This window comes from Heteronotia binoei, chromosome 11, assembly GCF_032191835.1.
Source record: "Heteronotia binoei isolate CCM8104 ecotype False Entrance Well chromosome 11, APGP_CSIRO_Hbin_v1, whole genome shotgun sequence".
NCBI lineage: Eukaryota > Metazoa > Chordata > Lepidosauria > Squamata > Gekkonidae > Heteronotia > Heteronotia binoei.
The window spans coordinates 71,215,716-71,242,915 of NC_083233.1; the positions used below are offsets into that span (position 1 = coordinate 71,215,716).

General features: G+C 40.2%; 2 protein-coding genes across 10 annotated transcripts in view; one reads left to right on the forward strand and one right to left on the reverse strand.

The window, feature by feature from the left end:
* Positions 1 to 2,092, forward strand: part of RIMBP2 (RIMS binding protein 2) — a 247,362-nt gene extending 245,270 nt beyond the window's left edge. For all 9 annotated transcript variants that reach the window (XM_060249244.1, XM_060249246.1, XM_060249247.1 and 6 more), the window contains one exon: positions 492 to 2,092. In XM_060249244.1, coding sequence (XP_060105227.1) covers positions 492 to 683 — 192 coding nt within the window. In that variant the 3' untranslated portion in view covers positions 684 to 2,092. The remainder of the gene's footprint in view (positions 1 to 491) is intronic.
* An 846-nt stretch (positions 2,093 to 2,938) lies between these two features.
* PIWIL1 (piwi like RNA-mediated gene silencing 1) overlaps positions 2,939 to 27,200 on the reverse strand; it is a 31,262-nt gene continuing 7,000 nt past the window's right edge. The window contains exons 5-21 of the mRNA XM_060249481.1: positions 26,735 to 26,949; positions 22,653 to 22,774; positions 19,954 to 20,034; positions 18,653 to 18,850; positions 17,627 to 17,738; positions 16,243 to 16,369; positions 15,759 to 15,876; positions 15,512 to 15,626; positions 15,203 to 15,390; positions 14,777 to 14,849; positions 13,492 to 13,692; positions 11,459 to 11,562; positions 7,386 to 7,456; positions 6,594 to 6,747; positions 5,892 to 6,017; positions 4,290 to 4,437; positions 2,939 to 3,326 (exon numbers count right to left, since the gene is read on the reverse strand). Coding sequence (XP_060105464.1) covers positions 3,210 to 3,326; positions 4,290 to 4,437; positions 5,892 to 6,017; positions 6,594 to 6,747; positions 7,386 to 7,456; positions 11,459 to 11,562; positions 13,492 to 13,692; positions 14,777 to 14,849; positions 15,203 to 15,390; positions 15,512 to 15,626; positions 15,759 to 15,876; positions 16,243 to 16,369; positions 17,627 to 17,738; positions 18,653 to 18,850; positions 19,954 to 20,034; positions 22,653 to 22,774; positions 26,735 to 26,949 — 2,270 coding nt within the window. The 3' untranslated portion in view covers positions 2,939 to 3,209. The remainder of the gene's footprint in view (positions 3,327 to 4,289; positions 4,438 to 5,891; positions 6,018 to 6,593; positions 6,748 to 7,385; positions 7,457 to 11,458; positions 11,563 to 13,491; positions 13,693 to 14,776; positions 14,850 to 15,202; positions 15,391 to 15,511; positions 15,627 to 15,758; positions 15,877 to 16,242; positions 16,370 to 17,626; positions 17,739 to 18,652; positions 18,851 to 19,953; positions 20,035 to 22,652; positions 22,775 to 26,734; positions 26,950 to 27,200) is intronic.

Sequence of the window (27,200 nt, forward strand, 5' to 3'; positions counted from 1 at the left end):
AGTGTGCCATTTTCTCAAAATATGTATATACGGTATGCTCAACAAAGCATTTTTTAAAAAAGCATTCAAAGGATCTCAACAATTAGTGTTCTAATTTATTAATCTTAACAATCGGTGATTCCCTCTGGAAACTGGCTGGTGTATATAGAACTTGCCACTTGTAGTATGTAGCTCACTTACTCATGTCTGCAGAATCACCACTAATATTAAAATACAAAAAGCGATTTTATTTTTGGCAAATTCCTTCCCTGGGTCACTGTTTAAAAAAAAAAGAGGACATGAGAAGTCAAGTCTTTACTTCAGCTGTATATGCTGTCCCTTGTGACTTTTTGGTAAGCACCACAAGTTCTTTTTGTCTTGTGGCATAAAATGATTGTCCAAAAAAACAAACACCCCAAAACCAAGTGGGTAATTAAAAAAAATTGTTACCAACTTTCTTGTTGTTGCTGGCTTTCAAACCATTCAGTAAACTGTAATAATGTACCTACTAGGTTCCTCCTGAGAATACAGGTACATCACCAAGGAGAGCACCATCCCCCACAGTCCATCTCCATTCGGGGTCACCTACGTCATCTGTGGGTTCTGGTAGTCCCGGGAGAGGCAGGGAATTGTCCTCGAAAAAGAAAAAGGGGCTGCTCTCCAAAGGGAAGAAACTTCTGAAAAAGCTTGGTGCAGTGAAATGAATCCGTGTTCTTCTGGACAACCTGTAAAGCTTCCGATATATGTATTTTTTTAAAAAAATAAAAATTTACAAACACTTCAAAACTAGGGCTTTCATGACTATTCAGAACATCTTTTTATAGAGCCTGGCCATTTCTTAGCACATTCCAACATCAGCAGAAACAACTGACTTGTTTGTTAAGTTACTTAAAATCCTGTGGTGAGGAGAAAACACACACACAAATCAACGTAGCATTGCTACCCAAAAGCACAGTGTTGCCAACTTGCATCTCTTTCTCTAAAACAAAAAGGGAAGACTGACGGGATTAAGAAACATCAGAACCATCCATTTCACAAGGCAACTTTCCTCCTCTTAACATTTTTGGTGCATTTTCCACCCTCAAAGTGGAGAAAAGGAAATCTTGTTCTTTGATCCCTCTTCTATTGTTCATTCCCCATCTTCTTTACACATAAATGGTCTTGAAACTCCTAGTTTATTCCGCCTTGATGTTTGCCTTATTAATGCACAATGATTTGTACTGTCTAAATTATACAGCGTATACTTTGTATGTACTGTGTATTCAACTTGTCTTTCCATCCCTCACTGAGACATTGGTAATATAAAAGATCCAAGTTAATTGGTGTTGCTGACTCCGTTCAGTGTCTGATGTAATTCTTGGGAGTCTGAAAGTGTTGTGCAAGATGCATTTTTAAACATCTGTATAAGTTCTGCTAATCAACCTTTCAAGTACATTAAAAGCCAGATCTACTGCATACACTAGCCAGAAAATGCACACCCTGTTCAAGCCATTTAAAAAAAAAAAATGCAGGCACTGGTACTGGCAAACGAAGGTCTCAGTATTCCAACAGCTAGAGAAGTTTTAAAAAATGTATCTTGAAATGCAGATTCAAACTGAACACTATTTGGGGGGGTATTGTTGATCTTGGAAAGTACTCTAGACCCAAAGGTGAGGAAGTACTACAGTGAGTAAGTCGCGTTATTCACTGGCCTTCGCCAGGAAGAATAATTAAAACTGATATGCAGAATGCAAGGTTTGCCACGTTATTTCCTGTTACTGGCATCACAATCTAGAAGGGAAAAGGATGTAGTTGCTGGCAGACATATTTGGCTGTTACTCTTTTGTAACTTGTCCATTTGTAAATTCTTTTTACTGTTTATACATACTTTTCAGACTGCCTTTCTTTTTGTAATTGATGGAAGGTTTATAATATGAATGATCAAAGCTTTTCCCCATTGTGTCTTCAAAGAAATATAATGTAAATTCCTGTAAAATAATCGTGTGCTAGATTTATGAAATTAAAGAAAAACACTGGCCTAAATTTGTGGTAAAGTATTGTGTGGGCGTGTGCATGTGTACAGTTGTTCATGTGTAAAAATATTTTATATAAATAAATTTGATATTTTGTAGAAGTTTGTTGCCTCTTTACTCAGCAAATTAAAACTTATCAATACTAGAGGTAGCATTTGCAAACACCACATACCATTGTGTAACAAAGCCACCTTTAGAAATCCAGCTTGTGCCATTATCCCGTAAATGACCCTTGACCAAATCTAATATTCCTATGTTTAATTCCTTTCTAACAGCCAAAATCTGGAACAAATATGTTGCACTGCTGTTTTACTCATATCAGTATGTTTTTCCTCTCCAAGCACAGAACTGGGGTCACCCATGGCCTCAGCCCTAGACATGAAAACTGAACAGAAACAATATACTTGGCCAATATTTAGGGGAGGCACAATGGGACTGGCTTCCCAGTCAGTATGCTTAGCACCTAGTGGAAATACTGGAAAAATCTTCACACTTTCAACATCTAGGTGCAGGAAAAGTTAACCAGCAATTGTGTTTTAAACTTTCACACTTGTGTAACACTTTATTAATGAGTTTTTTCCCCAACTAAAAACTTTTGTTCTGGGAAGACAGAAACTATATAGGATAAGACTCATGTCAAAACTCTTGACAGATTTGTACAGTCTGGAACAGAAATACTGGTAACCTCCTGTAACTAATGTTCAAAGGTTAGCTTTTTAATTAATTGCTTTCTCCAATCTCACCAAAAGCACCTGCATTAAAGCTCTGGTAATGAACCCAAATTTATCTAACTCTACTAGATTCTGAAACTGGGTGCCAGCCCTAATCATACAAGACTGGCACTCATTATTTCTGAACATTCACCTCCAATTATGTTGATCTTGCCTATTTCTCCCATACCCTCCAAAGACAAAGCCATATGTACAAAACAGTCAAATAAAATGTGCTTCAACACAAATAACAACTTTACTGGAAAAGGGATGGCACAACAATTTTGGATTACAGCATGAACATTTTAAAAAAAAGGTCTGCGAAGAAAACAATGCAGTGCAGTCAAACTTCTATGGCTGGCAACCTAACAGTCATACCTTGACATAGGTGAAATAGCACAGCATGATGGAGCAGACATCTAGTAGTCCAGCTTTGAGAACTTGAAGGCTTCTTTTTTTAAGGAAAATGTGCCCCACAGGCATTTTTTCTTTCCATACTTGGGTAGGTTCACAAGTAATACAGAGTCTCCGCAAGAGACAGGTTGGGTTCTCTGTGAATGCTCTGGCCCACCAAGAATGCCAATTTATGTGCATACTGGCAGGGAGCAGGCACTCTGATAACACCCTGTGGAGAAGACAAAGTTACATGTAGTTTCTTCTCTTTTAGGAGGACAAGACACATGCCTTCCCTGAATCTAAAGCTGCTGCCTTCCTAATTATACAATGCCAAAGCACTCATACACTGATCTGTTCCCAGAACAAATATAATGAGCAGCTCTGACATTGGAGGCCCTTCCTCCTATGTGGCAAAAAACGTAAGTGCAATTTCAGGCTTTTCCTCAGACATAAACACACTGAGCTTTTGGGGAAACAGAGTCAGAACTAGCAGGAAACTGGGAATTTTGTCATGAGGAATAAAACCTTGATTCCTCCATTGTTTGACTCCAGACCTGATAACATAGAAAGTGTTTTACAAAGATGACAGAATTTTAGAAGTCTCAATTAGAAGTCAAGCAAGATCTAAACCAGAGACTTGCTGGCCAAGCCCAAAAACCTGAAGTTTGGCTTTCCATATTCAACTTAACACACACCCCTCCCCAAGAATAGAATGCCTAGATATTACACAGCATTTACATGTTGTGTTCCTGAAGCCAGATGGAATATCATGAAAGACCCAACAAGGAAAAGCAATGATTATTTGCGCTCTGCCACCCATCAAGCCTTTTTAGTGCAAATCAGACACATGAAGCTGCCTTATACCAACTCAGACAACTGGCCTATCAAGATCAGTGTTTATTATGGCTAGAATTGACTGTCCAAGGCCTTGGTGCTTAAGTTTTCCACTACATGATCCTTTAAAACCAGACATGTCAGAGATTGAAGCTGGAATCTTCCACATTCAAACAGATGCTCTATCACCAAGTCATGGCCTCTCCCTACAGAGCTGTCATTCCACACTACACTACACGATTCACACTGGAGGGCAAAGCCTTTTTCACAATGCCTCTTCCTCATGTGGATTTCTGCAGAAATGATGTATGTGGACAAAGAAAACTCCCCCCGCCCACACTTTAATTCTAATACTTACTGGCCAATTATAGTACATATGACAGAGCTTGTATGTTAACCGTTGCATGTAGTCTGGCTTCAATGCACTATTGTCATAGATGACATTGTAGTGGGTTGGGGAAACACTGCCAGTTCTTACAGCCTGACTCACAATGAAGAAATCATACCTATGAGGAAGGAAAAAAAACCTCTCAATGTTACTTGCTATTAAAACTACACGGTGCAACTTCATAGTTTAGTTTACTGAATTCCACTCCAATTTTACCCTTTGGAAATCCAACATCCTACTTCACAGCAAGAATTTTCTGCTTAAGTCTTCTCAGCTTGGAATGTCTAATTCTCTCCCCAAATACAGGGGGACACAGCAAAAAATGTACTGGTTTGTTCAACTATAAACTCAGCTTACTTACATTTTGTATGACTACAAACCAGACTGGATGTAACCCTGTGAAGACTCATGGGAGGATGCAGGAAGAGTATGATTATCTGACTTCTCTCCCTCATTTTTTTTTCTTTTCCTCTAGGCAGCCTCTGTCCCCACTCACTCTTTTTGTTTCCCCATCTCCCCCCATTTTTCATTTTCCTTTTTTACCTTTTATGCTCCTCCCCCCATCAGCTTTATCTTCTTTCCATCCAGTCTTTTATTCTGGCTCACTGATCACCTTCCTTCAGCCACTGCCGCACCACTGCTGACAGGTCCAGAGAGGCTTCTGGCATCTACTACTGCCAGCTTTTAATGTGAGTGCATTGTCTGTACATATGCAGACAACACTTTATTTAGATCAGGGGGAATTTAACACCTGAATGTATTTTTTTTAACATTTCATATTCTTCTGCAAACCTGGGGGTTCCCAAAGTTTGCAGGAAAAATCTTTTTAGCATCAGTGTGACCCCAATCTGAAGCTTCAGATATCCGCAATTGGGGACCAGACTTCAGTATTAGATACAGAAATTTACTAGCCACAAGGGAACACACGCAGTTTTCATCATCTATCTTGTGTGAATAGAAAACCCAAAGATACATTTGATATACTGCTGAAATTCAGTGAACCTACCTATTGTTACCAAAGTTGCTTCTTAAGAAAAAAATTACAAATGCATCAATAGCTAATCAAGGATTACCAAGTAATTTTAGATTACTAAAAACCATCTGGCATAAGCAATCTAATACTTTTCTCCCTTTCTCACAATACAAGAAAAACGGATAAAAGGAAGTACTTCTTCACCCAAAGGGTGATTAACATGTGGAATTCACTGCCACAGGAGGTGGTGGCGGCCACAAGTATAGCCACCTTCAAGAGGGGTTTAGATAAAAATATGGAGTACAGGTCCATCAGTGGCTATTAGCCACAGTGTATGTGTGTATATAACATTTTTTGCCACTGTGTGACACAGAGGGTTGGACTTGATAGGCCGTTGGCCTGATCCAACATGGCTTCTCTTATGTTCTTATGTTCTTAATATCTCCTAATTTTCTGACACAAGCTTGATTTGATTTACCATCATTTTTAGGCCGCCCTTCCTGCAAACAAGCTTGAAATTAAAAAAAAAAATCAATTGTCTCTTAAGTTATACACAAGCTTTTTTCAAGTTGCCAGTATTTATTTTACAAGTGACTTACCATTCTGGTCTGGTAACTTCTAAATCAATCACTGTGCCGGGTGGTGGATTCTGAAGTCTTCCTCCAACTTGAGCAAAGAACCTGGTATTCACACGCTTCTTCACCACTATTACTGTTAACTTAGGGCTTTAGACAATCATATATGTAGTTTAGGCTCAGACAATTATAATAAAAGGCTTCTATTTAAAATTTCAGGAGATATTTGGCACTGCATTCCATTACTAAGATTTTTTTAAAAAAAGACCAATCTCTACAATTCTGAATCATTGAAGTAAGCAGCAATGTTAAGAAAACAAATTATTGCAGTAATAAATGCAAATGTAGATGTAGCAAACCTCTGCCAACCCCATCCCTCCAGTAGAAATCTGGCAACAACAAGCCCCAGAGAAACAAGTCACAAAATTGTGTAACCTGTTTGAGCTACTGCACTAACATTCAAGCTGAACTGTGCCCATCATGGAACTCATGATGTACTATTCAAAATTTTTAAAGGTCAACACCAATAGGTTTGGTCCGTAATGTTACTATAAAGTAATCTGTGCTAGTTACAACCTCCTAACATGCATTAAGAGCAGTCAAGTTCTGCTTCACCAATGAAGAGTGGCACAATAAAGCTAGTTTGTCTTGGCTACCAGATGACCCTGATACTGCCTCCTATGTCTGTTAGCCAACACACATTAGTATCAACTATAGTGGCCTAACCTGTAGTCTTTCCCAATAGCTTTCAAGCATTCCAAAAACTGAGGAACTTCATAGTTAACCAAGGTTTTCAGCTGACCGTCTCCAACACCATCTCGATACACAATGATGCGGGCAGGCATGCGGTTGTTGTAGGTATACCATGTCCTTAAAGCAGCTTCAGGAAAAAGCATCAGCAGAACAAATAATTCTCATTACAAGATTTAATATTATATTTATAAATGCCTGGAAGAGCTCATCTTGCCACTTCAAAAACTAATAAATCAAAAAAGAAAGGCCATGTCGAAAGTGTGCTTGCTAAAACAAACCCAAGCGTAGACCAGACATACACACACACACCCGCAATCAACCACAGCCTTCAAAACATGCAATGTTCTATGAGCAAAAGGAAAAATTCTAGGACCAAAGAACAGGTTTTTTTTTTTTAAAGGAACAGAATTGAATGCTTTGGGAATCACTAAGACAGGGAGCAGAATTAAAACTTGCTATCCTAATAAAAATTATCCATTTTACCATCAAGACAATCTTCCAAAGTCTTTATAACTAAGCTTTTTACTTAGTACTCCACCTATTCATACAAACAGATTACTTGCAGACCAGTCTTCTGCACTACATTTGAATAATTAAGAACAATACAAACTTGTTGGTTCTGACTTCTAATGTAAAGCTTTGATGCGCAACAGGTGTGTTGTTTTTCCCTCAGTATCTTACACAGAATTATCAACATTACAAAACTTATTGCTGAAAAGAGCTGACTAAAGAGAAACAGATCAGTCATGACATGGAAAGGCTCACCTTGCAAGCAAACTTTGAGCCCATCTACAAGTTCTTGCCCACGGTCCTGAACAACACATCGTGAATACCAACTGCCAAGAGCAAGAGAAATGTAAATACCAACAGCAAAGGGCATCATTAGCATCTTATTTACATGCATCAATATATCTGGTAGAGAGGCTAAAACCTGAGTCAAAGCAATAATTACTCCAGTCTATAAAAACACCAATTTAAAAAAGAATCCTACTAATTACTAGCCAATTAGTCTGCTTTTTGTAACTGAGAAAATGTATGCCTGCTACCTTTTCTAAGTCTGGCCAGATGCCAGCAAAATTCTGTAAAAGAACAATCTGGATTTAAACTCAGGCCACTCTACCTTAGAAATGACTCATGAAATGCAGGAATATTATAGGAGGAAAACTGTGGCTTTGATTAGACTTAGGTCAGCTTCTGACTTGATTTCAAGAAAACCCATTAGGATGACGCTCAAAAAAATCCACGCTGGAAAGCACACTGTTAAGTACCATCAAGTCACTTCCAGCTTATGGCCATGCTATAAATTTATGTTTTCCAAAATGTCCTATTGTTGGTTTTAAACAATTTTTTTGATAACATATGGTAACAATTTCCGTTAATAACTTCATTTATCCCATATGCTTCTTTCTAATCACCCCTCCCCCCGTTACTTGACCCCCGCCAGTGTTATTTACTCAAAATACTAACATTAAAAGATACCCTTAATTACGAAGAACTAAAATTAATTCTTCTTTCTTCTAAAGTTTAATCATTATAAAAAATTGTCCAAAGTCCTTTTACTTTCCACTTGTCTTCTACATAACTTCTAAATTTTTTCCACTCCCTTTTAAAATCTTCTAAATCATAGTCTCTTAAAGTTTTTTAATCCAATGAAATATTGCCTTTCTTTTTTGTGGTGAATTTAGTCCATTTACATTCCAAGATAATAATTTATAATTCATCATGGTGCAGATCCTTTATTCTCTTCATAAAATTTACACAGCTCCTGTGTATTTGTAATTGTAATCCTTCTTCCTTGTAGCTCAAACCTTCAGGTATTATCCATCTATTCCTCATTCCATTGTCACGTAGTTTTTCTGTTAATTTCTTATATGTTCTCCTGTCATTTATCACTTGTCTTGGCAGTTCTTTCATTATTCTTACTCTGCTTCCTCCCACTATCAATGTCTTTTCAAAATTTTTATTCAAGATTTTCCCCACCATTTCTTTTGTCATATATCTTATAACTACATCTCTTGGTAAGTTATTTTTCTTGGCATATGATGAATTCACTCTATACATATAATCATACATATTTCTAGTCCCTTCAGGATCTTCCTCCAAGAAATCAGCAATTATTTTTATTACATGTTCTTTTAAGTCTGTCCCTTCTTCTTCAGGTACTCCTCTCAGATGTATTTGTGTCTCCATCAATTTACAGTCATGGATTGTTATTTTTTCTTGCATTTTTAATAAGGTGGAATCCTGGAGTTTAACTTTCCCTTTTACCTCCTGCACTTTTTTTGACACCACCACTGTTTCATTCCTAAGCACTTCCATTTCTTTTTTAAAGTCCTCAATATCTTTTTAAAGTTCTTTTTTGCAAGCATTTATCATCTTTTCCACCCCTTTCATCATCCTAGCTTCCATTGCTTCCAACTGATCTTGCATCTTCTCCAATGAGGCAGCCCTTGCATGGGTTACACCTTTGACTCTGACATTAAAAAAACAGCGAAAAATTTGATATCACCAAATTAAATTTCAACTATCAGGTTTGATAGATTACAACTTGCCCTTTCAAATGAGCCTAATTTCGCCGTCCTCAGACCTTCCCAGGTTCAGATATTATTTTTTAAAAAAATTAGCCTCCCAGTAACGGTCGCCAATGTTTTTCTATGGTAATACAATCCTAGAGTAGGTCCACTTCAATAGTTACTTCCTGCTTTGCTTGCCCCAAGTCACGTTCTCACTGGTAACAAAGTCTCACGATAATTGACGTATTTCCTGTGTTGACTGTAGAAACTGCAGATCTGACGATGGTGTTTTCACTCCACGACCGCAGGTAGACAAAACAATAAATTCCTTTCCAATTTTTAACACTGTCCTTAATTTGACAAAGTCCAAAGTTCACCCCTTCTCCTCTTCTTCCAAGCTTTCTCTTTCCCACCTTCTAATATTATTTTGTTTGCTTTAAAACAGTCCCGGAATGGAAGATAATAATCAGTACCTTCTTCTAAGGTTATCCAGATCAACACTGGTCTCGTACAGCATCAGATGTTTAGCAGTCGCAAAGAAGATTAGGATCTTGTTAAGCTTATGTCAAATAAATGACTCTGTAAGCTTCTGCAGATGATGAATATGCAACTCTTCTCCGGGAATCCCTCAAAGGAGCCCCCCCCCCCGCAGGTCTCCCTTTTAGCCAAGGTAAATCACCTCAAAGTTTCCTGTGCATATTTTGGACTAATCTCTCACTGAAAAAAGTAGGCAGAAGGCAAAAATTTGCCCTTTACTACCCCGAACAGAAGCTCCAGTCTGCCCCCCTTAGAGAGGCAGGTCAGCTCAGCATTCTCCAAATCCCAGAAGTCCCAAAATGTCCTATTGTTAACAGGCTTGCTTAGGTCCTACAGACTGAGGTGCTATGGCTTCTTTTACTGAGTCAATCCATCTCAGGTTGAATCTTCTACTTTTCCTAGCGTGACTGACTTTTCCAGTGACTCTTGTCTTCTTGTAATGTGACCAAATTTTGATAACTTCGCTGTAGTCATTTTAGCTTCTAGGAACAGTTCAGGCTTGATTTGATTAGGAATACACTGATTTGTCTTTTTGGTGATCTGTAAAATTCCAACATTTCAAATGAATCAAGTTTCTTTCTGTCAGCTTTCTTCATTGTCCAACTTTTACAGCAATACATAGTCATGGGGGAATACTATGGCATAAATTAATCTCATCTTGGTCACCTTGGTCCTTTACACCTAAGAACTGTTCTCGCTTCTTCATGGCTGCTCTTCCCAACCTCAATCTCCTTCTGATTTCTTGGTTGCAGTCTCCCTTTTGGTTGATAAGGGAGCCAAGGAACAGAAAATCTTTTAACAATTCCAGTTGTTTCATCATCAACTTTAAAACAGTATATGTGAAGAAATGCCTTTTTTCTGGGATGTCTGAAAGGAGTGAAACCTCCGCTTTGCATTTTGACAGTTTTTTCCCCCTCTGGGCAGAGAACAGGCTGGGAAAGAGGAAGTCAGACAATGGCTTTCCACGCTTATCTCAGCTATCTCTTAAGAAATGCCAATAGGTTTAAGCTCTCGGAGAAAAGGGGTTGGCCAAACTCCCACCTTTGTTCCCTTTCCCCAAACAAGGCATAGAACTTTGGAGGTGTTAATTGCTAGAGACTTTTTTTAGTGGGCTGTAACTTGGACTCCTGAAATCAGGGCACATAGAGGGGCATCCTGGGAAGGTTCATTTCGAGTTTGATGCCTCCAGCTTGCACAGGGTCTCTCCCTCCCCTTCTATACACTCCCAGAACCTGTCCCTGAAAAGCACTTTCCTGGAGGCACTTAGTTTGGGGCTCTGTAACTCAGACCTCCTCCCCCCCACCCCCCCCAGACCCGGTCCAATTTTCACCAAATGTGATTAGCAGGTAGAGGAGAGTCAGCTGGAGATGCCCTATGATTTCAGTCTCTAGGACCCCATAGCGCCATGCACACATACACACACATCCCAAAATGTTTCAGTTCAGCAGAGTGGTTGGGTTTGGGACACATCCCAAACAGGATTTTTCCAGTTTGTGCCCATCCGTAATAAGGGTAAGTTTACAAGGGATATAATGCAAACCAAGGACTTAAATGCTTTACAGCGGGGGGGGGGGGGGGCAACGGTAGCTCTCCAGATGTTTTTTTGCCTACAACTCCCATCAGCCCCAGCCATTGGCCATACTGGCTGGGGCTGATGGGAGTTGTAGGCAAAAAACATCTGGAGAGCTACCGTTGGCCATCCCTGCTTTACAGTGTACTTCAATTAACATGTTCAAGGTAGCTCTGGATTACTGAAAATACCGCTCTCTCAATCAGAGGTTATCTTACCGTGTAATTCCCCGATTCAGGCTAGCAACAAATCCTGCAATTGATCGTCTGCCACTTGTGGTATCATGATAACAGTCAATACCCACTATCATGAGTTGTGTCAACTTCAAGGAAAAATGTATTAGAGAAGCCAAGAATAAGTCACAAGTCTTAAAGCAGCGATTTCCCACCTACCACCTGAATGAATCTAGCACATATTACTGTAACTATGCATGTACATTCAACATATCTCCATTTAGGAACATACTTTTCAAACTCAGTTTTCAAGACTGCACATGGATATTATCATAAATTTTACTTAAAATGTGAAGTATCTTGTTTAAATCTTTCAGTCACATAAAAATCCAGTGCTGCCAAAAGGCACTATCCCATCCCTACTGGTTCAGACCAATAATGTACCTCGTCAAGAACTCTGCATCCTACAGTGTCAAACACTATGGTGATCAACCAGTTGTCTCTGGGAAAGAACACCAGCTGGTCTTAGACATGTCCCCCACTGCCCCTAGCAACAGTGTTCGGGTTTCTCACCTCTGAACACGAAGGCTCCAGTTAGTCAATGCAGCAAGCCAGATATTTATCTAATCCTTTTTTTAAAGCTATCTGCATCCTACAGCAGTGAATTTCACTGAGGGATTTCTTTTGTCTCTACCGCACATGAACTTTATTAGGTTCCTGGATTTTTAGTATTATCCAACAGGAAGACACTCCTCCCTCCACTCTGTCAAGAGTTATCCTCTCTGTATCCCTCTTGCCATAATTTTGCTGTAACAGTATTATTTGGTTTGAATGCATTCCTGCTTAGCTCATCTTGCTTTCTGCATGCGTATCTGAGGAAGATTATTGAAGCTGTTTCTACCAACCAAGGTCAGCCGCTAATGAAGTACAGATAACCACCTGGACTCAAAGACTTGGGAGGAGTGGGTACCGCCAAAAACCACTGCTGCGTTGTGCTTTGCACTTGAATTGTAATGGTTAGAGCAAGGGGTTAAATAGAGAGGCATTGGGCTAAGACATCAGTCTTAGCAAGGATCTGGTGTACTGCCTTACAATACCTGGAATAAACTACTGAACTGATGACCTGAGTTGTTCCTTGAGTTGGGGTCCTGACACACTGCTCCTCACTTTAGTAGGAGTTAACTGCTTGTGTATCTGGCATCAAATAATGAATTATTCTCTGCCCAGACTTCAATAATGAATCTGCCATTCTTTTCCCTTCATATTTTACCAGTTTCTTATGCAACGTTTTACACAATGGCAAAGAAAAAACACAGACAAAAATTGCACACTCCAAAACAATAATTAATTCTTTTCAATCAGAAAAGTTATAAAACCATTCAGTTTTTAGAAATCCTTCCTCTCTCTCTGCAGCAAAAGGAAGAAGTGCTTTCCCTCTCCTCCTGTAGAATGAAGGCAGGAACATTAAGGGAGAAGAGCACCTCTCATGCTTTTTACTGGCAGAAATTTTCATGGGAATAGTGCTATGGAAGACTGGCTACGTAAGACTGCACAACAATGAACTAATAATTTCAAGCACCCCATAATTCCTAGCTGCTATCTCATGACCCAGTGTAATGTTCCAGCATGGCCTGTGGTCTCAACCAAGCTCCCATTTGGTCCTCTTCTCTATGACCCATCAACTTACAGCTGTCTGCTGCTCTTCTGAACATTTATGTTTATAAACTGACAAACTTGAATGGGTACAAGGAAAACAACTTGCTCCTGAAAATTACTATATCAGATTCTATTTTCTTATCTCCTATAAACTAAACTTATTTACTGCATTGATTTCCCACCTTTCTGCCTAAGGGGGACCCCATTGTTCTCCTCTCCTTTATTTTACCCTCAGAACAAGCCTACAAGGTAGGCTTTAATTAGAGCCACTGAACAGAGATGACACGAAGGCAGCATATCCAGTGGGACTTGTAATGGTTCGGTGACATACATTAACCTAACCATATGAAATTCTTTAGGGTTTTGTGACTGTGTTACCAAACTGAATTCACCATAGAAGTAAAATGAGAAGAGCCACTTACTGGTATCTCAACACTCCAGAGCTCTCCACCCATCTTACAGTTCATCTGTAAAGCAATCTTTGTGGCTATGGCCATTACTGTCTGGGGCTTGCTTAAAGTGCGAGCAAGTACACACTGGCTTGGTGTTGGACAATCTGTACACAAGTATTTCTTGATTGCATCATACTTGTCCTTGCGGTTACTAGACAGAAGGCAAACCACCTTTGACAAAGAAAAATAAAGCCTTAAGTGTCACTATTAAAAAGCATCTCAAAGTCACTTTTGGTCTTCCCCCTACCTTGTTTGAGCCAGGTGTTTTCCACTAGACCAAGAGGACATCAGTAACTTGTGAACTACCCTGGTAACTATAAAATATTGTATCAGCTATTCTGGAAATGCTTCGATTTATTATTTTTATCCTTCACACTCTTCTTAAAAAAAATACCTTTGGGCTATAATAAAACAATTATATTTTTAACCTGGTGTGGTTTCTTGTCACTTGTAGCCTCAAAGCTGAATCTAGAAGCCCTGGACCTGACCATCTACTGGTAGCATCTCTGTCTGGAAATGCAGACCGTAAGCCAACCTTGCAGGGCTGACCTTCCTGTTAATTCTGAGAAGCCCAGAACCTTAGTCTCTCCAGTCTGGTGCAGCTGGGAATAGTGAAGGAGAGACTGGTGGCTGATACCAATTTAGGCTGGAGTGAGGATTATTTTCCCTCCGATAGTTTTATAATTCGTTTTGCTTTGCTTCTTGAACCAAGGGTTCTTCTCATCCTTGGCTTGGGGGTGAGAGGAAGTTTTATGCCCTCCTCAATGTTCACAAACACTGACCCAAGACTCTTACACAACTCCACTCTAGTAAAAAATACTGAAGCAAGCCTATATCAAGGATATTCATTTTCAGCACCCAGAGTCTAAAACCATTTAAGAACAGTTTAATGTGCCATTTCCCGCCCCGCCTTAGCTTAAGCAGACAGAAAGCATTTAAGTTGTGCTATAAAAACCATTAATCTGCCCCTTTGTTAACAACCATCTAGAACCACAAAAACATCTTATTGAGTCCATTCTGTCGACACTATTTCCACATTTGATCACTGTGACCACCAAAGGATCCAGGTGTTTCTCAACCAACTCATTTTGATAAGCTTCCTCTGATAGCTGTTCTCCAAGGATTTAAAGAATTTTCTTCTGCCTTCCTGTTCAAATAAATTAACCCAGACAACTAAATTCAAAAACTGTCCCTTCAGCATCATTTTGAGAATGAAAGACTTGAAACCAACAACTTTCAGTTATTCAGTACATACCATCTGTGTATCAGAGTCCACTTTTTGCTTCAAGGCTTTCAAGTATGCTTCTGTTCGGTCGTCTACTTCTATCCTATAAAAGAAGGCCAAAGGATTGTCTTAGTCCCTTTCATTCTAAACTAAGAGACAAAAGACAATGCTGCCTCCAGTCCTTGAAAGCTGGAAGCAAATGTGTGTTCATTTCACAGATCCATAATATTTAATTCCACAGACATCTCTAGAGAGAAAAAGAAGTTCAGTTATTTCTTTGGAGAATAACCTAGGTGATGGCAGCTCTAGAACCTTCTCAACATTGTCATTCTTTCAAAAACATTTAATGGAAACTATTACCATACATGCAACTTGCTGTGAATTTAACATGTTTGTTAAGACTTATAGGAAAGTTGTCACACAGTTTCTAAGTGACTTGGTTTTTACAGTACTTACATTATTGCCTTGTTCATTTGTATACCCATTGCTGGTGTAACTTTGAAGAGATTCTGAACCAGTGTATTAGCAGCATCATAATTACGCCTTGTGTATAGTAACAACCAGTTTTCCAATGGCTTTACAGCAATGAGAGATGCACCCCTTGTTTCTTTAGACCAGTCTGCAGCTTGTGGATTATATTCAAACTATAAATTAAAAAGGTTCTGAATTAAATATTCTCAAAGAACAAAGGTAAACCTCTCACTGATTTCCTTTCTTCACTGGCAAGCAATGTGTTCCAGTTAACTTAAGGCACAAATTACTTACTGTTTTTCCACCTTGAAGGATCTTTTCTGTCTGAACAACTCTTGCAGAAAAGGAACACAAATTGGACTCAAAGCTTAAACCCCAGTCACGAAGTTCTTTCTGGACATTATCATCTCTGTTTAATTATAAAAATGAAGGTTGAGAGGTAGACTTTAGGAAGTATTATTTAACCCTGACAGTATCACAGAGGGAGGGATAATGATAAAAGAAAAGCCCACCACCCCAAAAAAGAATTTAAGAAGCATACTTGTTGATGTAATCAATAAGCCTTCCAACTTCACGCATTCTTTGCTCTGGAGCAAGTCTTGTATGTACAGCTATGTCTTTCATCATGTTGAAATCGCTTCGCATTTTATCAGTTAATCCTAAAATATATAAAAAATATTCACCATCCATCACTGATGACAGAGACGGCATATTTAACAAGATTTATATACTACACACAGCTATTTCATCATCATCCATCTGCCACGTAAATATACACACAAGGTTTGCATGAAAGCCTCTCACTACTAAATATGAGACATTATGGAGGATGTTTTAACCTAAGGATGAAATGTTTTACTTTGTTCTTTACTTAATGTAAGGTTTTAACTTGTGGTCCTATGCTGACAATAATTTATACTGCCTGTATATCAAGAATCATCCATACTGTGATATAACGGCAGAAGAAATTTCACATAAGTTCCATGACGAAAAAGCTACTTGTAAGTATATATTAAAAGCCATACCTGTAAGATAGCAGAGCTCAGGAATGAGAACTGTTGGCCCAACCATGTCACCTCCAGGACCTCTCTTTCTTTTAGGCTGACTCACTAGTACTGGCTGATTCAAGTCAGTGATTTCTTGGTTATATTGCTGTATTTTTAAAGAAAAATGCAACATAATAGTAAGAAACCTGGCTTTTGCAAAATAACAATTTTGCCATGCTTTATGGAATCAAAACATACTGCAGATAAATGTAAGGTTTTGTAATACATTCCTAATAAATTTAAAAATAAACAACTTGCTAAGTTATAACTGCTGTTCTTCACTGCTGTACTCGCACTGAACAGCTTTGCGCCAGCATGCAGCAAAGTTTTGGAAACTTCTAGAACTAGCTTTTTAGCAGGAAGATATTCCCCTCAAAAACACAGGAAGGGACCTACGAATCTTCAGGACTGCCTCTCCTACCCCCAGAAGAGCACTGTGCTCTGTAGATCAGAATTTATTGGTGGTTCCCAACCTGAGGGACATCCAGCTGTCCTTGACCACAACCAAGGCGTTTTCCACCCCAGCTCCAACCTGGTGGAATGCTCTGCCAAACAACATCCAGGCCCTGTGAGGCTTGTTATATTCCATAGGGCAAGTATGGCAGAGATGTTCACCAGGCGTTTGTTTGAAGACAGCCAAAGTTCCAGCTTGGCATTCCCACCGCCCTGCCCTGTGATACAGTGGTGCAATAGGGATTTCACTGCCATCTCTAGTTTTAATCTGTTTTAACTGATATTTTATATTATTGTGTTGTGCACCTCCCTGAGCGGGGGTGGAGGGAGGAAGTTAAAAGGAGAGAAGGTGGTATCCTTTTTTCCAGCCTGAAGGAAGGGTTAGTATGGGAAGCCCAGCCTTCCTGGCTCTTTTAAAAGATATCAAGGAGGCATCACTAGTGACTCTAGCAACCAAGAGGAACTGCTGGCTGTCACGCAAACTATTTGAAAAATCAAGCTAAAGGAGTAAGGGTGGGAACTGAAAGCAGGGTTGCATGCCATAATTTATATATTGCTGTGTCACACTGATACACCTACTAGCTGCTGAAGTGGACCATGACTCCATACACTTTCAAATACTCTTCTATGAACTTGAAGGTTACTTTTAGGATTCATCTCAGAGAAAATAAAGGAAGTGTATCCTTGTAATCTCAGCTTCTACTACATGTAAGCAGTAACACTGGTCACATTGCCAGAGCCAGTAGTATACCATTCAATGAGTGTAAACAGATCTAAGATGAACTATGTAATTCACTTATTGGGGGAGGGTGGAATTTAATGCAATGTCATCAGATTTCTGGGTCCCATCCAATGATTTTAGCATACTACACAAGTTCCATAAAGCTCACACAAACTCAACACTTCTTACTTTTTTGTAGTAATCCACAAAGCTGATTTCAGATCCATCTGCTTTCTTAAAGACACCTTGGGGGTTGGCTTCCCAATCAATGTCATCCACCCGGTATGTCTTGTTGTTATACCTGGCAACAGTATGAAAATCTGATTGATCTTGCTTCCCCCCTTATAACAATGCATTTTAATATACTGAAAACGGTGAACTATAAATCCAGTATTTAACAAGTCAATATTTCACACTCTAATCCTCTAGTAGCAGCACTGAATATTTCAATTTTACACTACTGTAATTTGTCATGCATCTATACAACTGAACAGAGTGCCAGAAAGCAACGCAAGGCTTAGTTAAGTCCAAGTGTAGTTCCGTTTTATCCTCACAAGCCTTCCTAATTTAGACAGTGACTGGCCCTATTTCACCTGGTGAGCTTCAGACGAGTGCGCCTCCAAGTCCTGATTCAACACTCCTACCATTCCATCACACTGGGTTCCAAAGTCAGTCAAAACCAATAAGGGCCCTTTAATCTTTAAACGGCAGAATTAAGTTGGCTTTTGCTTCATTCAGAATTCATATAAGTTATACAGTACAACCATGCCTTTGTTCAGAGTGGAACATATTTAAAGTAGCTCTGAATTAAAACTATGACTATCGAAACTATGCTTTGGGGCTTCAGAACATAATCTGCTATTTCAGGGAAGCAAAGATGCCTTGTTCATACACACACGTCCTCAACATGTCTTAACTCTTACTAGAATTTGCTACGTAAATATTTGGCCAGTAACAGCTTTCCAGCTTTCAGCCATCAACTTCTATTTTGCCATCTGTCTGCTAGTCAAATGAACAATAATCTAAGCTTCTTTTCCCAGGAATCAAATAAATCATGTACCCATTATACCAATCCTCACTGCTAAGGCATAGCAGTTCTATTTATTAAGTAACAGCTACTCATCCTTTGAACATTGCCTGAATTGCAGCAGTTTGTATAAATATAACTTGAATCCCCCCATTAGTAACAACCACCTATTTAAAAAGAGCTCTTGCCTTGTAAGAACAATCAAGCCAACCAGTTCTTTAGCACATATTTCTCTGAACCTCTGTTCTTCCACCTGTTCGTACAAGTTATACATGAAATCCAGAACAGTCTCACTCCTGAGAACTTTGTGGCTCACATCAGTGCACAACATTATACTCGTTTCATACTGCAGTATGGAAGTTGTAAAACCTGGCCAAATCATCACCCTGCCAGAAAGAGGACAGAAACATGTATTACATATGGCCCTTGGTATTTTTTTTATTACAATTAGAGATTATCCACCAAAATGGTTCCTGTCTACAAGTGGATAGCAGGTCACAGGTCTTATTCCCTATAAAGTGAAATGATTCCTGTTTCTTTCACAACCTCTCTCTTTCCCTGAATTACTGTGAAGCGTCCTTAACTGGCCTGTACCAGGCCTCTGGCTGCAAGTTCTTTCTGGAAGGAAGCAGCCAGAGTAGAAGCACCATCCACCATCATTTTAGTGCCTTCTTCCTTTCCTGAGGCACTGCAATCACTATTAACTATTACCACATCCTGACTGGTTGCAATAGCAGACCTGAATGTCTCATGGGAGAATCCCTTTTCTCACAAGACATCAGTCTTCCACTGTAACCAACCTGGACAAGGACACTGTTACAGCAACCACAATGGCTTCCAGATGAGCCAACATGCTGCAAAAGTTCAGGTGCACATACTGCACTGCAGTATCTCACAGAAGAGGGTGAGAAGAAAGCTGGTAGTGGGTACTTCCTCCCACTTGAACTGGAAATTGCATCCTACTGCCTGCCTCCCTGGATTATGGCAAAGTACCCAACAGCATCAGGATGTCCATCTCTTAAGGGCAAAGTGTATTTGAAAACTGAAAACATAGCAAGTTGCATATCTTTAACTGATTATCTTTGACGAGTATCCATTACCTCTGTTTTTCAGTGCTGGCCTTTCCCAGAACTATGAAGCCAAAACTACTCTCAGCACTTAAACAGACAGCCCTATCACAGTTGTTAATGCGCAAAAAGCCTGTTCACAACAGTGTGCACAAGCATTTCCAGAACTCAGTTTTCGAAAAAGGTCAGTGAACTGAACATAAATTTGACTAATGGACATTTTAGAACAATTTTTTTTCTTTTGAATGATTTTTTTAAAGCAAAAGAAATTGCAAGGACTAGGTCTTCTGGAAGCCCCTTTTTAGAGACAAAAGAACATCTATAAATTATGCAGACCAATTTTGTTCCATTTAATCACAGATTGCAGGTCACCATATCACAAAAGTGTTAAGGAAAGGGTCACACCCACATATTCCATATACCTGTGTTTAGGAATACCGATTGGGTCACTAGGATTGTAATAATTTCTTCCTATTTGCTGCAAATTCATAATCTTCAGGAGCCTGGAAAAAGAAAGAGTGCAATAAGATAAAAGCAGTGCTACCAATCCACAGTAGCAATTAAAAATAGGCAGTGTCAACGCTCTCATGGAGATCTATAACAACCCCACATTTAGGACATGCTTGCCCCATCTCAAAAAGAATACTGTAGAACTGCAAATGGAGCAGAAAAGGGAAACCACTCTAATCAAGAACTTTCGAGTACTCTCCTTGTGAGACAAAGCTGAGAAAGAGTTTGGGCCTTTCATTTTAGAAAACATGCACCTTAAAGGGAAAAGGGTCCAACAGAAGTTTAGAAAATGTGCATGGTCTGGAGAAAGCACAGCAAGGGCACTTTCACTCCCTTTTGCAACACACTACAGAAGGAAGAAAGTACATCTTCATAAAAACATAACTAATATGCAGAACTCATGCCACAGGATGTTGCAAATGCTGTAATGGCTTGAAAAGGGGATTATTCATGGAGGTTTTCAATTACTATTAGCCATGATAAGTGAATGAACCCTCCAGGTTCAGAGGCATGAATGGCTGATTGAGAACAATACAGTCCTCTGTGTTCCTGTTTGTGGCATCTGCGTGGCTACTATAGGAGGCAGAAAAACTGAACTAGGTGTGCCTTTGGTCTGACCCAGTAGGGTAGTGCTAATTACAGCAGGCTAGAAATAGGTATACCACAGACTGAAAGAGGTCTTAGAGCCATAAATCTCCACTGGATGTTAATGGAAACTGTCGACAAATTGTGTTCAACACTGTAAAAGTGTGATCCAAGTGGGTAGCCATGTTGGTCTGAAGCAACAGAATAAAGTAAAAGTCCAGTAGCACCTTTAAGACCAAAACAGTTTTATTCAAGGTATAAAGCTTTTGCGTGTTACACACGCACTTCTTTAGATACAATGAAACGGAAGAAAAGCACTTGGATTTACAGAGTGGAAAAAAAAAATCATGTAATTCATCTTTTCAACTGCCTATAAAGCCAAATGCCTTTCTCCCATTCCATTGTATCTAAAGAAGTCTGTGTGTAACATGCAAATGCTTATACCATGAATAAAACTTTTGTTTGTCTTAAAAATGCTACTAGACTCCTAGTTTATACTGTAAAAGTGTCACATTCAAAGCATTTAACAGCTATTTTATGTCAGGAATACACAAAGGGAGGCACAAGACCCACAAGTACCACTTTGCAACACAGATGCAGTTCCTCAGTTGCCCAGTTAACAGAAAAAGAAAGCCCTAAGTAACAGGTATAACCAAGTACTTTCTCCCCTCCCCCCCTTCCAATTGCGGAAAAGGCAGTAGCCAAGTCTGTAGCAATGCAGTGTTACCAACACTGGAAGAGCTCTTAAGAGATGCAAGATCCATGCTTGTCAGGCACTCCACTGGTAAAGTCACCCAAAAAATGGAAGAAAGTTGCCCAGTTCCCTTCATGTCCCCCCCTAAATAATCAAAGAGAGTAACAGAGAAGCAGCCTCAGTCATGCCACTCAAAAGTAATTAGTTAATTAAGAGCTCCAAAGAAACCATCATTATCAAGAACTTGCACTGCTTGGAGATAAGAACTCTATGAAAGTTTCAACATGTCAGAGTATTAAAGAGAACTGTTTTAAAATGATGTATAGATGGTATATGACTCCTAAAAAATTGGCAAAGACGAATAACAAGATGCCAGACAGATGTTGGAAATGGAAAAAACATGAAGGTTCTTTCTACCACATGTGGTGGACTTGTGAAAGCGCAAAAAAGTATTGGCAGATGATCCATCAAGAAATTTCTAGGATCTTGGGATATGAATTCAAGAAAGCTGCAGAGGCTTTTCTGTTGGGATTACAAATAGAAAAATTTCCAAAAGAAGGTAGAACTATAATTTGGTACTTGCTTTCAGCTGCTAGGACATTATATGCGCAGTTATGGAAGCAAGAAAAAATACTAGAAAAAGGGGGATTGGATTGTAAAAGTTATGACATGGAGTGACATGGACAAATTAACAAGAACTTTAAGAGACTATGATTTAGAAGATTTTAAAAGGGAGTGGAAAAAATTTAGAAGTTATGTAGAAGACGAGTGGAAAGTAAAAGGACATTGGACAATTTTTGATAATGATTAAACTTTAGAAGAAAGAAGAATATTAATTTTAGTTCTTAGGAATTAAGGGTACCTTTTAATGTTAGTATTTTGAGTAAATAACACTGGCGGGGGTCAAGTAACGGGGGGAGGGGTGATTAGAAAGAAGCATATGGGATAGATGAAAAGAAGTTATTAATGGAAATTATTACCATATGTTATCAATAAAATTGTTTAAGCAAAAAAAAAAGGACTTGCACTGGGGGAGGGGCTCCCTCCCACCAAAAAACTAACACAGTCCATTTCCAAGAAACCCTCTTTCCTTTGCAGGAAAAGGCCTGCACTGGGGGAGGGGCTCCCTCCTGCCAAAGAACTAACACAGTCTATTTCCAATAAACCCTCTTTCCCTTGCAGGGGAAGGAAGGCCTGCCAAACAATAAGAAAACTTCAGATTCTTTGTGCATACTAAGAAGCTGCCATTATTGATTATAAATCAATAATGGAAAAACAAATACCGCCCCATCACTAAATAAACAAGAAAACAAAAATATACTGAAAGACAACCTTCTAAAAATTATGTTGTAGAACTGTAAACATGTAGGTGATGTAGAAGGCAGCTCATTAGTTAAGGTGATTGTGATCTTCACATTCTCTCCCTGCCGGGTCTGACTGAATACTTCCGTAACCTAAAAATATTAACATTTAAACTAGGGTTAAACACTAAGATTTGCTTGTATGGAAATGTAAAGCACCTAAAGAACACATCCAACACCTTAAAATTATGACATTAGTTTCACCAACAGTTTATACAACTCTAGCTCCTTGAGTTCATGCTTTTCTGCTCATTTTGTCCTGAAGCTCAATAAACGTTTAGCAACTCGTATTACGATCCATTTCTGACATCATAGAACACAGCACCTAACAGAACTCGCAGGTTATTGTGAAAATTACTATATAAAAATGCAATATATATTCATGTGAGCAATATTCTGTATTTCATATTATTCTCAATAAGATAATGAAAGACAAACAAATCTGTTCCTTAATAACAAGCTGATGGTAGGTGGAGAAAGCTCAGAGCCCATGGTCCATGATATGAACTCTTTATTATTTCAAAAAGTTCTATAGCCTCAGAAATCCAAAATCCATGCCATATCTCCAATTACCCACGCTTTCTCATGTTTGAGAGTGAATGCCAATATGAGAAATTGTATGGAGACTTTATGGCCCATTTAAAACATTCTTTGAATACTGAAGACTGTGTCCCTTATTTCAACCACTGGAAATTTAATGTGGATAAACCCGTTCTTGAAGAAAATGATTCTGAAACAAGTGCATTAAGTCGACTACTCGTCGTGTTGGAATTGATTTTCTATGGCATTGACTTTGGATTTCTGAGGCTATAGAACCTTTTGAAGTAATGAAGAGAACTGCAATTTCCTTCATGTCACAGACTATTGGTTGTGAGCTTTCCATCTGCCATCGGCTTGTCATTGAATAAAGAACACTTGATCTTCTTCGTGGTCTCTGTGCATCACACCCTTGGGATTACAGGTGACTGTGCTGGCTCCAACCGGTACTGAAAAGCTCTAAAAAAGATCTTATGTCCCAACCACAGAGTATGCCCACGGCCACATCCGCGCATACTTAGTAGGCAGGACAAGATCCCGCCAGTTTTTTTCTGACCGCCGCGCTGTTTGGACCTACCTTCGGCTCTCCGGTTGCTGTTAGAACTATTAGCTCCTTCTTTGTTCCTCATTTTATTCCAGTTCCTCTTATCGTCTTCTCTTCATCTTCTATAAATTTTTTTTTTTAAGTCTTCCGTTTGGCCTGTCCCTGCGAAAGAGCTCTTTTCATCGGAGCTCTCATTGACTCCACTGTCTGCAGAGCATTCCTCCCAGAGGCGAGAGCACGAACTTTATCAGCTATGGCTTGCAGCATCGGGGCCTCGGAGAGTCTCCACCCATTCCATTCAGAGGTTGCTGAGGCTGATGGCAGCTACGACAGCGGTTATATCTCTGGCAAAGCTTCGAATGAGACTGCTTCAGTTATGGTTTCTCGAGTGTTCAAACCGTCTCATCACCCATCCACACGCACGCTCACGCTGCCCCAGTCAGTCAGAAACTCCCTCAGGTGGTGGGGGAATCTTCCCAGCCTTCTAGAAGGCACTCCGTTTCGCCCCTCCCCTCCTACGGAGACGTTGATGACCGATGCTTCCCTCCTGGGCTGGGGAGCCCATCTCAGAGGCCTGACTGTGGGAGCCATTTGGGACTCGCTACAACAGACCAATAGCATCAATTACTTAGAACTGACGGCAGTCTGGTTTGCTCTTCAGTCCTTCCTTCCTCTAATAAGAGGAAAATCCATCTCAATACTGACAGACAATACCACTGCTATGGCGTATCGCAATCGTCAGGGAGGCACAGTGCCGAGGAGACTGTCGCCTTGCCATAGACATTTGGCTCTTGTGTCTGGATCAGGGGATATCCTTGCTTGCGGTTCACATTCCAGGAACCCTGAATGTCCAGGCAGACTAAGCAGAGGGGGAGTGCAGTTACACGAATGGGAATTAAGCCCAGTTTATCTCCACACTGTATTCCAGAAATGGGGACACCCAGAGGTGGACGTTTTTGCCACACGCCACAATCGCAAATGTCATCGCTTCTGTGCTCGGGGTGGGGGGGGGGGTCTGGACCCTCTATTGGAGAGCAATGGTCTCCTTCTAGATTGGTCTCACAGCTTCCTGTACATGTTCCCACCCATCCCTCTGTTATCCAGGGTGCTGGTCAAGATAAAGAGGGAACAGCCCAGGTGTATTTTAACAGCTCCTTGGTGGCCCCGACAGCTGTGGTTTCCGGTTCTCCTTCATCTTTCCCGACGATGGGTTTACCATCTCCCAAAGGAGACGGATCTCCTCTTCATCAACAAGGGACAGACGAACCACCATGACATCCCTCACCTGAAACTGACAGCTTGGTTCATAGTTTAGGTACAGTTTCTGACAGAATTGACTTTGTTTTGTTGAATAGCAGAAAGCCCTCCACTAGGAAGTCTTACAGCCTAAAATAGAAACTTTTCTTTTTGTTTGTTGTTTCTTCTCAGCTTTCTCTGGATCAGCCTAGTCTTCAGTTTTCTCGTGTGTGACATTTGCTGGACTCTGGTCTGTCATACTCCTCCATCAAGGTTTACCTGGCATCGATCTCTGCACATCATGCTCAAGTTGAAGGCTATACTGTGTTCTCCCACCCTGAAACTAAGCGTTTCCTGAAAGGTCTTTTGCGTTTGCATCCTCCAGACCATCATGTTGTCTCTGCTTGGGATCTTTCTGTGGTTCTCAGAGGTCTCATGCATCACCCTTTCGAACCAATGGCTTCCTATTCCCTTCACCTCCTTTCCTGGAAAGTGGCATTCTTGGTGGCGATCACGTCCGCTAAGAGAGTTGGGGAGCTCTCAGCCTTCAGATCAGACCATACCTGAGGTTTCATGATCAAGGGGTCGTCATTGCTCCAGACATTCATTTTTTGCCCAAGGTGGTATTGGAGTTCCACCTACATTCAGAGACTCTGTTACCGGCTTTTTCCTTCTCTACAGAGTCCAGAACAAAAGGCCTTGCATACACTTGATGTTAAGCGTGCCTTGTTGTTCTACCTACATAGAACTAAGGAGTTTCATTTGATGCCCAGCCTGTTTGTATGCTCTTCTGGTCCGTCTAAAGGAAAGCAAGTCTCCTCCCAGAGACTGTCTAAATGGATTGTGGAGACTATTAAGTTGGCGTATCTTCAAGCCAAACGACCCTTGCCAGGTCCTCCTAGGGCTCATTCTACACGTGCTATAGCTATGTCCACTGCTTTCCTCAAGGGGGTGCCCCTTACCGACATCTGCAGAGCGGCTTCTTGGGCAACCCGGATACCTTTGTGAAGCATTATGCCTTGGATGCGGGTGTGACGGACCGCATGCATGTGGGGAGCACAGTGCTTCAAGCTGCAGTCATCTAGTGTCAGCTCCCTCCTCCAAGTAAGCTTTAACTTGCTATTCTCCCAAGGGTGTAATGCAAAGAGACCACGAAGAAGATAAACAGGTTGCCTACCTGTAACTGATGATCTTCGAGTGGTCATCTGTGCATTCACACCACCCGCCCTTCCTCCCCTCCACTGGCAGTTCTTCAGAGGTTGTTTGGAGTTGCTTCAGCGGTCAGAAGGAAACTGGTGTCATCTTGCTGTCCCGCCTACTGAGTATGCGCGGTTGTGGCCGTGGGCATGCTCAGTGGTCGGGACATAAGATCCTTTTTAGAGCTTTTCAGTAGCGGTTGGAGCCAGCGCAGGCGCCTGTAATCCCAAGGGTGTGAATGCACAGATGACCACTCGAAGATCATCAGTTACAGGTAGGCAACCTGTTTTTCTCATGACTTTATTGGGAATATAAAATACAGAATACCGGGTAATACTATCACATAAATAACTGCATATATATATGCAATTTTGTCATGATAGTTTGTGGGTTCTGTTAGCTATTATATTCTTTCGTGATTTCTTTCAATTTTTGGTGAATCGAATACAGGGCCGCACAAGTTTCTGAACGACTCAGCTCATCACGGTATTACAAGCTTTTCTACACCTGCGTCAACAGTATCAAAGCAGAAATCATACCTTGTTTTCTAGTTTCTTTGGTAAAAACAAAATGGACCCATCAAATGCATGTGTCCTTCCAATCAGGCTTTCATGCTGAAACAGCAAAGCTGCGCGAAGACGCCGGGCTTCCATCCGAGGATTATAGTCAATGTGATACTGGTACAAGGCCCACTGAGGACGCGAACTCAACCGAAAATGGTTTGTACTTAGCTTTATTATAGTACCTGAGGCACCTGAGGAGAAGCATTTAATTATCAGCCATCTCTTAGAAGCTATACAACAAGAATGACTCTATGCACTACAATGTAGTCATTTTCAGTTATAACACTGTTGCCATCTATCCATCAAATCACCATTTCCCAAGTAGTGAAGAGGGACCATACTAAACACAAGGCAAGCTCGTTAGTGGGGGCAGAGGTAGAAATTGCATGAGACCAGGAGGAGGAGCCTAGAAGAACTGAGGCTGTCCACTGTATCCTGGACT